At 39.3% G+C, this 15,139-nt stretch overlaps 1 protein-coding gene across 4 annotated transcripts in view; it reads left to right on the top strand.

Annotated features, from left to right (window-relative positions):
- CASK (calcium/calmodulin dependent serine protein kinase) overlaps window positions 1–15,139 on the top strand; it is a 361,240-nt gene that overhangs the window by 143,038 nt on the left and 203,063 nt on the right. For all 4 annotated transcript variants that reach the window (XM_054974058.1, XM_054974057.1, XM_054974056.1 and 1 more), the window contains exon 5: window positions 5,707–5,779. In XM_054974058.1, the coding sequence (XP_054830033.1) occupies window positions 5,707–5,779 (73 nt within the window). The remainder of the gene's footprint in view (window positions 1–5,706; window positions 5,780–15,139) is intronic.

The raw sequence follows: 15,139 nt of genomic DNA, 5'->3' as shown, positions 1-15,139 counted from the left end.
CCTAGGGATAGAGAGTCTCTTCTGTTGGGGATCCCTAAGCGGTTCAAAATGCCTAATAAACCAGTTTTATAGAGGCGGACAAAAGGCATGACATCAGTGGTAGATGCCATGAGCCGTAGAAGTCTCTGTATTAGCAGTGCTGGTTGAAATCGATTCTTTTTTAATCTGGAGACTAAGGATTGTAGTGATTTTGCTCTATCTATAGGCTGGAAGGCTCTTCCTGATGTGGAGTCTAATCTGGCCCCTATGAAATGGATGTTCTGAGTTGGGAGGAGAGACGATTTCTTCCAATTAATGACAAGATCCAAACAGGAAATAGTTTGGATGGTTATGTTAATATATTCCTGGAGTAGGGTCTTAGATTGTGCTATCAGGAGCCAATCATATAAATAGGGATAGACAGAACACCCTTCAGACCTGAGGTGAGCTACAACTGCTACCATGCACTTTGTAAATACACAGGGTACTGGGGCTAGGCCAAAAGGAAGAACCGTGTATTGGAAAATCTCTCCCTGGAAGGAGAATCTAAAGTACTTCCTATGCTCTGGGTATGCGGCGATGTGGAAGTAAGCATCCTTCAGGTCAATCACAGCAAACCAGCTGTCCAGTTCTAGATATTGCAATACACTAAAGAGAGTTAACATTCTGAACTTTTCTACTTTAATAAGCAGATTTAAATTGTGGAGATCCCATATAGGACCGAGTCCACCAAATTTCCTTGACCGCTTGTATGAACTTTTCTCCCATTTGCAGCTTTTCCATGGTAGCAAACATAAAATCCCAGTTCAGATTGGTTGTTGGGGGTTTTCCGGGCTGTCTTGCCGTGGTCTTGGCATTGTAGTTCCTGACGTTTCTCCAGCAGCTGTGGCTGGCATCTTCAGAGGTGTAGCACCAAAAGACAGAGATCTCTCAGTGTCACAGTGTGGAAAAGATGTAGGTCATTTGTATCTACTCAGGAGGGGTGGGGTTGAGCTGAGTCATTCTGTAAGAGTTTCCCAGGGTGTGGAATGCTAATGGCGGGAGGCTTCACTGTAACCTGAGGAGGTTCTTTTGCATATGGATTGGTGCTTGATGTGCTAATCTTCTCTGCAGGGCTATTGTCGGGTGTGGAGTGTTTTGTTGGCCTGGTGTTTTTCAGAACTGGAGCCCATGCTCTGTTCATTCTTAAGGTTTCTTCTTTCCTGTTGAAGTTTTGCTTATGCTTGTGAATTTCAATGGCTTCCCTGTGCAGTCTGACAAAGTAGTTGGAAGTGTTGTCCAGTATTTTGGTGTCCTGGAATAAGATACTGTGCCCTGTTTGAGTTAGGCTATGTTCAGCCACTGCTGATTTTTCAGGCTGCCCAAGTCTGCAGTGTCTTTCATGTTCTTTTATTCTTGTCTGGATGCTACGTTTTGTGGTCCCGATGTAAACTTGTCCACAGCTGCAGGGTATACGGTATACTCCTGCAGAGGTGAGGGGGTCTCTGCTGTCTTTTGCTGATCGTAGCATCTGTTGTATTTTTCGGGTGGGTCTGAATACTGCTTGAAGGTTATGCTTTTCCATAAGCTTTCCCATCTGATCAGTAATTCCTTTGATATATGGCAAAAACACTTTTCCTGTAGGTGACTGTTTTTCCTTGGTTGTTTGATTCATCCTGGGTTTGATTGCTCTTCGGATTTCATTTCTGGAGTAGCCATTTGCCTGAAGTGCGTGGTTTAGATGATTAATTTCCTCATTGAGAAAGCGCGGCTCACATATCCGTCTTGCACGATCCACTAATGTTTTCATTATGCCTCTTTTCTGTCGGGGGTGGTGATTGGAGTTTTTGTGTAAGTACCGATCAGTGTGAGTTGGTTTCCTGTAGACCTTGTGACCTAACTGAAAGTTTGCTTTGCGGATGACCAAGGTATCCAGGAATGAGAGTTTTCCCTCACTTTCTTTCTCCATTGTGAATTGTATGTTCAGGTGGATGTTGTTGAGATGATTCAAAAACTCCCTCAATTCTTCCTCCCCATGGCTCCAAATGATGAATGTATCATCCACAAACCGGAACCATACACTGGGTTTGTGGGGTGCTGATTCTAGAGCTGTTTTTTCAAAATGTTCCATGTAGAAGTTTGCTATAACCGGGCTGAGTGGGCTCCCCATGGCCACCCCATCCATCTGTTCATAGAATTCGTTGTCCCATTGGAAGTAACTGGTTGTCAGACAATGATGGAATAAGGCTGTTACATCCTCTGGGAAAATCTGATTAATCAGTGCAATAGTATCTTTTACTGGAACCTTGGTAAACAGGGATACAACATCAAAACTGACAAGTATGTCTTGTGGATTGAGTTTCAGAGAACTGATTTTGTTGATGAAATCTGCTGAATCTTTGATGTAAGACGAGGTTTTCCCGATGTGGTCCTGCAGGAGATCTGCCAGATGTCTAGCTAATTCATATGTCGGTGAACCAATGGCACTCACAATGGGTCGGAGTGGGACTGAATCTTTATGTATTTTGGGGAGTCCATATAGTCTAGGTGGCTGTGCTTCAGTCTTGCATAGTTTTCTGTGCGTGTCGGGATGTAGTGAGGAATTCTCCCGAAAAATACAACAGATGCTACGATCAGCAAAAGACAGCAGAGACCCCCTCACCTCTGCAGGAGTATACCGTATACCCTGCAGCTGTGGACAAGTTTACATCGGGACCACAAAACGTAGCATCCAGACAAGAATAAAAGAACATGAAAGACACTGCAGACTTGGACAGCCTGAAAAATCAGCAGTGGCTGAACATAGCCTAACTCAAACAGGGCACAGTATCTTATTCCAGGACACCAAAATACTGGACAACACTTCCAACTACTTTGTCAGACTGCACAGGGAAGCCATTGAAATTCACAAGCATAAGCAAAACTTCAACAGGAAAGAAGAAACCTTAAGAATGAACAGAGCATGGGCTCCAGTTCTGAAAAACACCAGGCCAACAAAACACTCCACACCCGACAATAGCCCTGCAGAGAAGATTAGCACATCAAGCACCAATCCATATGCAAAAGAACCTCCTCAGGTTACAGTGAAGCCTCCCGCCATTAGCATTCCACACCCTGGGAAACTCTTACAGAATGACTCAGCTCAACCCCACCCCTCCTGAGTAGATACAAATGACCTACATCTTTTCCACACTGTGACACTAAGAGATCTCTGTCTTTTGGTGCTACACCTCTGAAGATGCCAGCCACAGCTGCTGGCGAAACGTCAGGAACTACAATGCCAAGACCACGGCAATACAGCCCGGAAAACCCCCAACAACCATCGTTCTCCGGCCGTGAAAGCCTTCGACAATACATCTTAAGTTGGCTTGCCAACTTTCATGGATGTTCCCTTTGGCTCTTCATTAACCCTTATCCTAGCCTGTTTTTGCAAGAATCTGCTTATTGGGTATGAGTTCTCTGAGGCTCTTAAAACCATCCTTGTCATCATTATTAATAGTCAGGGGTTCAGTGTTCTGGCTCACTATATTGGTGTGAAGAACATTTGGATCTGTCCTCATATTTACCCATCCTTATAATAAACTGCTTCCTCACCTGGAAAATGAACATGGTTCATAAAGTTATTAAATCCTGGTCTACAAAAATGCTTCTGGTTCTTGGCTGAAAAGGTATGCTTCTTGTAACAGTGCATTGACTTGGAAAACCTCAGAACTGCACTTATTTCAGTGCCCCAAATAATGCGACTTGTTTCCCAAACCTCACATTCATCACTTGGATGAATGTTGTGTTGGGTAGCGCAGCTTGTCCTTCTCTCTTTTTAACCCAAGCCTAGAAGAAAGAGTAGCAGTCCTTAAATGTTTTATGGGCCTGAATGGACCTAAGTTCCTATTCCTGATTCTTTTAAGAATGTTAGAACTTTGTCTCTAACATGAAAATGGGTTATCAGGCCAGCATTAGGTACTAGAAAAAAGGTTGTAACAGGGAAATTTATTTGCCTGCACGTGCCATAATCTTGGAGGCCATTCTGCTTTAAGTTTAGTAACTTCTGCAATTTGTATGATCATCTCTAGGACATTTTTGTGGGATACCTGACCTTCAGTGCTCCTTTCCTTCTGCCAGTATAGAATCAGTATCTTGCCTTTCTCAAATGCATCCTTTGCCAGAATCATCTTGACTGCAAAAACTACTATAAGGAATAGGTATATGCTCTCGAAGAAACTTATTTTCTCCTTGAGATATTATTGCTTTGGTATATCTCACCTCACCTTATTACATGCCCAAAAATAAGGTGAAGTTGGTAAACGTAGACTTAATAATTTTACATATCTACCAGAAGGAAGCAAAATAGTCCATCGTTTACCCAGGAGTCTTTCCCAATCTCACCGTCTACCCTGATAATATTTCTGGCTAAATAAGATGATGATGATATTTAGTTGTATTTATTATGATAGCTCTGTAAAATCTGCCTTCAGTGTTCCAGGATTTTCAGACAGAATAGTTTCATAATGCTTCCATTTGTAGTCTTGTTCCTGAGCTTAAACTAAGCTACATTGTGTATTGAGGAGGTTTTAATTATATCCTATAGCTAAAACTGGAAAAATATTTCAAATTCTTAAGACACAAGCAACAATATGTATTTTATATACTAGCACCATAACCAGAAAAGATAAGTATTGTTTGTGTGTACATTTTATCTTCTGCTATATGTACCAAGAGCTGCTCTAGAGGGAACATTTGAGAGGAGAGCCCTGGGTTTGTTTTTGTATGTATGGTGCTTGTCCTGACCCCAAAGCTCATGAGTGCATCCTGGCAAAACACCAGGTTGGACCCAGCAGTAGAGTTCATAGAAGAATTGGTGGGGCAAATATTTCCCTAGACAGCTTGTCATTTGTCCTAGAGCACCTTTCCGAGAGCCCCAGACCTGGATAGCCCAGGAGAATCTGATCTCATCAGATTTCAGAAGCAAAGCAGGGGCGGCCTTGGTGGGATGACCTCCAACAAAAACTGGGGTTGCAGAGGCAGACAATGGCAAACCACCTCTGTTAGTCTCTTGCCATGAAAACCCCACTAGGGTCATCATATGTCAATTATGACTTGAGGGCAGGATTTCATTTTCACCTCTCTGAGAATCATGAGAGCCTCATAGCAACGTGCACACTTTAGCAGCAATGGGAAATCCATTTAAAACCACATTTCTCCCTCTTCTGTACATGGTTTGCATCACTGGATGAAGGGGAGGGAGGCAATTTTTATCTGAATCCCTCTCATTGTTACACCTTTCCAACCTGTGGCACATTTTGCTTGTGAAGTTCTCTTGACCCTCAAGAGTTTGGGACAAATGGCAGGCTGTTTGGGGAAGGCAGGGAAACATCTGCTCTACCAACTTCTTCTATGAACTCTTTTGCTGGATCCAACACATACCTTTCTTAATGTATCTTATTACAGGCCATCTCTTTGGCAGGGTAGGATTATCTTACATTTTTCTGCTGTTTCTAGGGATTAGCTATTAGGGAAAAAGTATTGTGTTGTGTTTTTCTTTTGCTAAAATTCTACAAAAATTTTAATTGTGAGAAATTTGTATTGTTCCTAAGAGTTAAAAAGTACATTCCATTTAAATATAGGACGAAATTATATTAGCAGTACCTTTTTATTTTGCATTTTAAAGATGTTTGTAGTCAAATAAAACGTGAACAAAATGACTGCTATCTTTATAAATTTTATAATTGTATTTATATTTTTGTTTTGCAGTCATTACATGAGACAGATACTGGAAGCACTACGCTATTGTCATGATAATAACATAATTCACAGGGATGTTAAGGTAAGTAATATGTTAATATCACAGAAATATTCACTGTCTACAGTGTGTAGTACCCTGACCTGGATAGCCCAGGCAATCCCGATCTCATCAGATCTCTGAAGTTAAGCATGGTCGGCCTCAGTATTTAGATGGGAGACCTTCAACAAAGACCAAGGTTGCAGAGACAGGCAATGGCAAACCACCTCTGTTAGTCTCTTGCCATGACTAGGGATTGCCATAAGTCAGCTATGATTTGACACTACTCTCCACCATCACCACTGTGTATAGTATGGCATTTCAGAAGGCATTTACATTATATTTGTCTTTTTCATTGCTGTCAGGTAGCCTAACTCCGGGGAGTTGAGTCAAAACTTAATCAGCACCTAGGAATACCAGAATCACTAGTATTGCCAACAAAAGTCGGTAAATTGTGAAGTTAACAAATATATGTGGCACATTCAACAAGCCTTTTGATTTTGCCTTAATTTTCTGAGCCTTTAAGACTATATTGCTATAACACTTTATTTTTCTAGCTTTCTTTGCCAAGCTAGAACAAGAGCCCATAAAAGATCCATATGTTCTATGGCTTGTATATTACCTTCATTCATTCCTGTGACATCTGTCACCCTTATTCCCATGATTTATACACTAGTGGCCAAAATTGTGGAAACCTTTTGGAAAAAGTGCATTTTTGAGGTTTGATGGCTGATAACACCATTTTTTTTATAATACCATAAAATTATATATCAATGGAAAGATAATTTAATCAAGAATGTAATGCAACAAAGTTTGTTCAGTTATCTATATTCTATCAAATGTTATAGCCAAATAACCAGGAAAAGGAAGCATAACTTGCTTAGGTTGATATGAAGTAGCTTTCCTTCATTTGAATGTAGCCATTCAATGTAATACAATTAAAGAAATGGCACAAAGAGTTGACTGGTCACCCAGAAAGCGATGTAAAATAGTACTATTAAGTGAACAAGGCTACAGTTATGAAGAAATTAGAAGAAAAATTGGTGGAAACTTAACCAAAGGTGGCATTTCTAAATTTTCGAAGAGGTATAAGGCAACTCAGTCACTACAAAACCAGACTGGTAAAGATAGGAAAAGGTGCACACAAGCAAGGGATGATAGAAGAATTGAGAGGCTGAGCCTAGGTGACAGAAGAAAATCATCAGGGTGCAGGGTGGATAAAAATCAATGATTTTTTTTAAAAAATCAAAAAAATCAGATTTTTTTTCATTTAAATTGGATTTTTTTTATTTAAATCAGATTTTTTTAAATAAAATGCTTTTTGAGGAAAATATATTACCATCCAAAGGTTATTCCATCATGAAATAAAGATTAGTTTTTAATTATGTAGAATAAGGCTGTATATGTTTAATTTTTTTGGGTAAATAAATTCCATTAATCCATTCACAATGTCATGCTCTTCCAGAGGTTTTTGTAAGATTATTGGGCAGTTTCTCTGCCTACAAGATATTATCACAGATGCTTGGTTTTGCAGTTCTCAAAATTGAATTTGTGTCAGCTCAGCAGAGATCACATGCCTCTTCTTCACAGCAAAAATGTTATAACATGAACAGAGTTGAGAAAAAGACCTTAACGACAATGCTGCAAATGTATCCAAGATGAGAAGAAATTTAGAAGAGCAGGAAGGGAATACAAAGCTAATAACATATGGTTGCAGTGCTCATTTGCTGCACCTCTTAGCCAAAGACTTAAGTGTTCCAGGAATAAAGACTAATGTAGTTGAAATTGCTAAATACTTCCGTAACAATCATTTTGCTGCAGCAGCTCTGAAAAGGATGGGTGGAACCAAGCTAACGCTCCCACAAGATGTTAGATGGAACTCTGTGGTGGACTGTTTTGAGCAGTATATCAAGAACTGGCCTATTCTGATGACAGTTTGTGAACAATCTTCATCTACTTGCATATTAAAGTTATACCAGCAAGAATTAGTCTTTATATAGAAAACTATGATTTAAATCAAGCCTTACTGACTAGTGATTTAAATCGTGATTTAAATCGTGATTTAAATCAGTTTGATTTAAATCAAATCCACCCTGTCGGGGTGTATACAGAACGAAATGGCGCAATTCAATGTGAAGTTTTTTTTTTATTTTATTTTTTTTTAATAAAATTTTTTATTGGAATTAGAATCATTTAATTTTACATTACAATCAATTCCCGTTTCCCAATTTCTAACCCCCTCCCTTTCCCCCCTTTTTTGTAGACTTCCAACAGTTTTCCAACCCTTTGTCCCTTTTCCCTTGCTCATTTTAAATTCATCTATCTAACAAACATATACTCTCCCTTTAATCTAAGCAATAATTCTTTAACTATTTTTAACACTCTGTACCCTATCTTTAAGTCCCTTCTTCCGTATTAGACAAACAATTTGTCCCTTTTTCCATAATTTCATAATTTCCTGGTTTCAAATATTTCTATAAACCATATACCATATAAACCATATAATCCATGCATTCATATAAGTCAACCAATTTAACTTATATTCTGTATATTACTTTTTCTACATGTCTTGTCTTCCTTCTACTTTAGTTATATTTAATTATATTATTAATTTCCTCTTTCTTTAATTATACATCTATATAACTATCGTCAAAAGTTATCAATCAATTTGATCCATATGTTTCTTCAGGTAGACTTATTCAGTTTAACATGTTACACGTTTATACCAGAAACATTATTAATTAGTCGGTCCTTATAGTTAGTTATTTTCTATCCATATTCTATATATTTTTCTATATATGACAATCTAACAAGATAACTGCTTAGACATTTTCATTTCTCTCTCTACCCTCCGGTAAAGTCACCCCCCTCTACATTTTGTCATGTTTCAATAGTTCTCGAACTGCCACAGTTCTCCTCCCATCTCCCATTTCTTCATCACATATTGCTTCAGCTTCTCCCAGTCTGTGTTGAACTGTCCTGGGTCCAGATTTCTCAATTTTCTTGTCATTTTGTCCATTTCGGCCATATACAGCAATTTGTAAGTCCAGTCCTCAATAGTTGGCACTTCTTGTATTTTCCATTTTTGCGCATACAAAAGTCTGGCCGCTGCTGTCATGTAAAATAGCAATGTTCTATATTGAGCTGGAATGTTCTCCATTCCCAAGTTCAGTAGCAGGAGTTCTGGGTTCTTATTGATTTGAAATTGTAGAATCTCACTTATTACTTTTATTATTTCTCCCCAGTACTGCCTAGCTACCTCACACGTCCACCACATATGGTACAGAGAGCCCTCATGTTTTTTACATTTCCAGCATTTATTAGAAGTGTTCAAATTCCCTAGCGCAATCTTCTTTGGTGTCATGTACCAACGATAGATCATTTTGTAAATGTTCTCTTTAATATTAGTACACGTTGTAGTCTTCATTGTGTTTTTCCACAAGTGTTCCCATGCCTCCATTGTTATTTCTTTGTTAAAATTTATGGCCCACTTCACCATTTGTACTTTAACTATTTCATCTTCAGTATACCATTTCAACAGTACTTGGTATACCTTGGAAATTTCCTTCTTATCCTCTTTTAAAAGTGTCTGCTCTAGTTCCGAATTCTCTGTTCTTATGCCTCCCTTTGCACAGTCCGAGTTGTAAAGATCTCTGATCTGCCTATACTGAAACCAGTCATAGTTGGGTGATAACTCATCCTGTGTCTTTATTTTAAGTTTGGAAGATTCTATTCGGGTTATCTCCTTATATGTTAAACACTGTTGCTCAGTATCGACAGCTCTCGGATCTATTACTTCATATGGAACCACCCACATGGGGGTTCCTTCTTATAGAAAGTCTCTGTACTTCTTCCAAGTTGCAAATAGGCTTTTCCGTATGTAATGATGTAAGAACATAGAGTTCACTTTCACTTTGTCGTACCATAGGTATGCATGCCATCCGAATATTTTTTTATATCCCTCTAGGGCCAATAATTTCTTATTCTTCAGCGTCATCCAGTCTTTCAGCCACACTAGGCAGATTGCATCATAGTAAAGTCTTAGATTGGGCAGTTGCATTCCGCCTCTTTCCTTTGCATCTTGTAAAACTTTCATTTTCACTCGAGGCTTCTTGCCTGCCCAAACAAAGTCTGATATTTTCCTCTGCCATTTTTCAAACTGCTTAGAGTCTCGGATAATTGGTATTGTCTGTAGCAAAAACATTACTCTTGGTAACACGTTCATCTTAACTGCTGCAATCCTTCCCAACCATGACAAATTCAATCTATTCCATTTAATCAAATCTTGCTCAATCTGAGTCCATAATTTTTCGTAGTTATTTTTGAATAGATCTATATTCTTTGCAGTCAGTTCAACTCCTAAATATTTCACCTTAGTTGTTACTTCACAGTCCGTTATTTCCATTAACAGTTGTTGTTTTTGCTTAGTCATATTTTTGCATAGTATCTTTGACTTCTTTTTGTTAATATAAAACCCTGCCAAATCTCCGAACTCCTTGATCTTCTCTATCACTTTTGGCATATTCTCCATTGGGTCTTCCACAATTAACATTATATCGTCCGCAAATGCTCTGACCTTATAAGAAAAGTCTTTTATTTTTATTCCGCGGATTTCTTCATCTTGTCGTATTTGTATCATCAATATCTCCAATACCAAAATGAATAACAGCGGAGACAACGGGCAACCTTGTCTTGTTCCTTTACTTATAGTCAATTTCTTAGTAGTCTCATCATTCACCACAATTGCTGCATTCTGGTCTCTGTAGATTTCTTTAACTGCTCTTATGAATCTCCCATTTGTAGCTTTTCCATAGTGGCAAACATAAAGTCCCAGTTCAAATTGTCAAACGCTTTTTCGGCATCAACAAAGAAGAAACCAACCTCTTTGTCACAACGCTTATCATAATACTCAATAGCATTGATCACTGTCCTTAGATTGTCTCTGATTTGTCTACCAGGTAAAAAACCTGCTTGTTCCTCCTCAATAACTTCCGAAAGCCATCCCTTCACTCTCTCTGCCAGTATCTTCGCAAAAATTTTATAGTCATTATTAAGTAAGGATATGGGTCTGTAATTTTTCACACTGGTCAGATCTTGGCCCTCTTTGGGGATCAATGAAATGTTAGCTTCCTTCCAGGTATCTGGAATCTGTTGATCCATTAATACTCCATTGATCACTTCTTTTAGGAATGGTACCAGTTCGTTGGCCATTGTCTTATAAAATTTGGCTGTAAGTCCATCTGGCCCTGGCGCCTTTCCCAAATTTGTTGATTGTATTGCCATTTTTATTTCCTCATCCGTTACTTCGTTATTCAGTCTGTCTCTCCACGCTTCCGAGATTACTGGGAGCTTCATTTTCTCCAAATATGTCGCTATTGATTCTTTATTCACCTCTTTCTTATTATACAATTTAGCATAAAATTTCCACTCCAATTCTTTATTATTCATTGCTGTCAGCTGTTCTTGTAATATTTTAATGTCCTGATAAATTTTCTTTTTCCCTGGTCTCTTCTTTAACTGTATTTCTTTGGCTTTTATTTTCTCCATAATCTCCTGTCTCCTCTTTCTTTTTTCTGGCTCTTCCATTTAAGTCCATTAGTATGCCCCTAATTACCTCCTTGTAAGTGTCCCAAACCTTATTGGTTGGTACTTCTTTATTCATGTTGTATTGTATGAAGAACTTTGTCTCTCTTCTCAGCATCTCCATATTCTCTCCCTCTTGAAGTAAGTCCTCGTTTATTCTCCATCCTTTCCTTTTGCTCCTTCTCCCCAATTTCCACATAATTGGATTATGATCCGAGCCTACCATTGGCATTATTTCCACTTCCTTAGTCCATAACGCTAAGTCTTTTGAGGCCCAGATCATATCAATTCTCGATAGTGTAAAGTGTCTTGCGGAGTAGAACGTAAATTGTCTGCTTTTCGGGTTTTGTCTTCTCCATACATCTTCTAAGGTTTCCTGTTGTATCAATTCAAAAAACAGCTTTGGTAGCAGTCCTCTCTTCTTTTGTGCAGTTGATGATTTTTTGACTAAGTCCAAATTTGTCACTCCATTGAAGTCTCCAGCAAGTATTATCTGGTCATATGAAAGTTCATCTAGTTGCTTCCTTAAATCCTCAAAGAAGCTTTCTTTTGCTCCATTAGGTGCATAAATTCCAACTACCAGCACTCTCTTTAAATTCCATATGCATTCCACTGCTATAAGTCTGGCTTCCACATCTTTCATTACAAACTTTGGCTGCAGCTCCTCTTTAATATAAAGCACTACTCCTCTTTTTTTCTTATTAGAGGCCGCTGCAAAATCATTGCCCAATTTTTTTGATTTTAGATACTTTACATCTTGTTTTCGAATATGGGTCTCTTGCAAACATACAATATCACATTTTTGTTTTAATAGCCAGTGAAAAATGCTTTTTCTCTTATTCGGTGCATTAAGTCCATTTACATTCCAAGATAAAACTTTACACTCCATAATCATAATCTTGTTGCTGGTAAGTCCTTTTCATTGTCTCTTATAAATCGCTCCATCTCTCGTTCAGATCTGATGCGTTTTTCGCCCCTCCAAATTCAAAGGACACTCCTTCTGGTAATTCCCATCTGTACCTGATTTTCATGTCCTTCAAAATCTGAATTAGCGCCTTATATTTTTTCCGATCCAATAACACCGATCTGGGTAATTCCTTCATAATGATAATCGTCTTGCCGTCAATCTCCAATGGATCTTGAAACTGTTTAGTCACAATCTTCTCTTTCATATTTCGGGTCGTGAATTGCACAATCACATCTCTTGGTAATTTCCTCTGGGTCGCAATTCTTGAATTTACACGATATACCACGTCCAGGATAGCCACAACTTCCTCCTCCTCCTTCCCCAGGTATTCAGCTAACACCTCAGTCATCTGTTCTTGCGCTGTCTTTCCTTCCACTTCCGGCAAGCCACGAAATCTTAGCTGCTTCTCCATGTGTTTACTTTCCGCAACCGCCATTCTCCCCCTCATCAGCCTCATCTCTGTTTGTTGCGTGTCAGCTAGATTCTCCACCGCGCCTTCTACTACTTTAACTCTCTGCTGTGTTCCTTGCAGTTCATTTTGCATTGTTTCCATACCTTTCTTTACTTTTGACAGCTCACTTTTCACTGTCTGTTTGACCTCTTTGATCAGCTCCGGTTTCATGTCCTTAAGTTCTTTAATCACTTCCAAGAGTTTTTTGTCTAGGTTCTCTATTGCCGATTGCCACTCTTTTTTCGACATCGTGGGGCTTGCCTTAGCTCGCTCCCACGAGTCCGCCCTCTTCCTTAACTCAGTGGCGTAGAATTTAGTGTCTTTTTAATTTTTAATTTAAATGTCCCGGTCTTTTTGCAAAGAAAAAACTTTTAGAAAATCCAAAATGTCGGGCGTCTTTTCTCTATGGTTCTTCTATGGTTTTTGTAATCCAAAATGGCTTACTTCCTCTTCCGCTGAAGCCGCGGCTTTTCCCCTTTCAAAGATGGCGATTCCCTTCTTCCTGCCCTCCGGCAGGGGCCGCTTCTCTCCAGCAACTCTATTGTTATTACGTACTTCCTGTCTCCCGACTTCCCGCAGTAGCTCTCGCGATGGTAAAATTCTCTCACAGCTCCATAACCGCAAGTATTCAAAACAATAGTCCAAATTCTTTAATAACTTCTTTAAACTTAGTCTTTTTTCTGTTTCGACTCTTGCCGAGTCTTCTCCTCCTTATAGTTAGCCTGTTGCAGTTTTAAAATCTACTTTTAATCTTCTTTACTTTTAACAATCTGTCCCGTATCAGAAGATAGTGATCTTTACCTTCCCATTCACTTTCTGTGGGTTGTAATCACTGTTTCAATCTTCGTTTCTCCTCTACTCCTCTTTCCCCTGTTGAAGCCTGGGTACGTAGGTCTTATGCAATCCGCATTGGCCCCGAAACTGCCGCAGAGATCCTAGCCGACCTGTCACAGGGTGGGACCTCAAGGGTCATGAGGGGGCCCGTTGCGTAGAGCCCCCCCTCGCCTGAGATCAACACGCCCTGAGGTCTTGAGTGTTCTTTGCCTGCTCTCCGCCTGAGAGCAGTCGGCCGCGGGCTATTTTGCCCCCGCCGGCCGCTTAAAACGGCAGTCCGGTCAGCTCCGCAGTTGGAGCTGCATCAGACCTCCATGAATCCCAAACCGGAAGTCGCAATTCAATGTGAAGTTGAGTGCAAGGACTGTTCAGCGCAGACTGGAGGAATTTGGTCTTAATGCTAGAAATCCACGAAAAAAAACATTGTTATCTCTCAAACAAAGGTTGAAAAGATTAAATTGGGCTAAAACCCATGTTAACTGGACAGTGGAATAATGGGACAATGTTATTTGGAGTGATGAGACCCAAATCTCCCTGTTTGGTAGTGATGGCATAAAATAAGTGAGAAGAAGAATCGGAGAAGATTTGCATCCTGATTGCATTACACCTACCATGAAACACCCAGTTAGTGTTATGATATGGGGTTGTATGACATCAAAAGGTGTGGGCAGAATTTGTGTGATAAATGGCAATATAAATGCCCAAAATACAAAATGAAATACTTGAGCCCAAACTGAAGCCTTCCACACGTGATCTTTTCCAAGATAATGAAGCATTTATATTTCAACAAGATTCAGCTCTATGTCATGTTGCTGCTGTGTGCAAAAAGTGGTTTCAAGATAATCATATTCCACTGTTGGAATGGCCTGGGAATAGCCCAGACCTTAACCCCATCAAAAATCTATGGAGCCGACTAAAGAAACTGGTTAGTGAGAAGCAACCCAGCAATAAAACGCAATTAATAGAAGCAATAACTCAATCGTGGTTTCACATTATAACAGCTGCAGAACAAAAAAACTTGGTTCACTCCATGGGAAGGCGTTGTAAGGCCGTAATTAAAGCGAAAGGTTACCCAACTAAGTATTAACTGACATGGTGAGAATTGTTGTATAACTCAGTTTTTCTATGTGTTTCAATTTTCTTCTTTATAACTACTGTTCTAAAAAAAATTCCTTCATAAAGGTTATTGCATTACATTCTTGATTAAATTATCTTTCCATTGATATATAATTCTATGGTATTACTCCAAAAAAAGTGGTGTTATGAGCCATCAAACCTCAAAAATACACTTTTTCCAAAAGGTTTCCACAATTTTGGCCACTAGTGTAAGTCTATTTCTCCAAGGACAGAAAGGTAGGTTCATAGAGGTCTGGGTAACACTGAATCCTTTACAAGGTGACAGTTTATTTTAAAGATGTATCAACAATATCTCCAAGGCCGCTTATAAACAGATTAAAACAATACCCATCCACTCCCTTGAAAGGAATCAAAATTACTTAGTTGCTCTTAGCTCCCTGGCTTTTAGTGACTTCAGTATGCCGTTCCCCATACCTCTGCATCCCTGGGCTAG

The sequence above is a fragment of the Eublepharis macularius genome, chromosome 3 (genome assembly GCF_028583425.1).
Source record: "Eublepharis macularius isolate TG4126 chromosome 3, MPM_Emac_v1.0, whole genome shotgun sequence".
In the NCBI taxonomy this organism is placed as follows: Eukaryota; Metazoa; Chordata; class Lepidosauria; order Squamata; family Eublepharidae; genus Eublepharis; species Eublepharis macularius.
The sequence above is the reverse complement of the archived record's forward strand: the minus strand, read 5'-3'. Positions and strand labels throughout refer to the sequence as shown.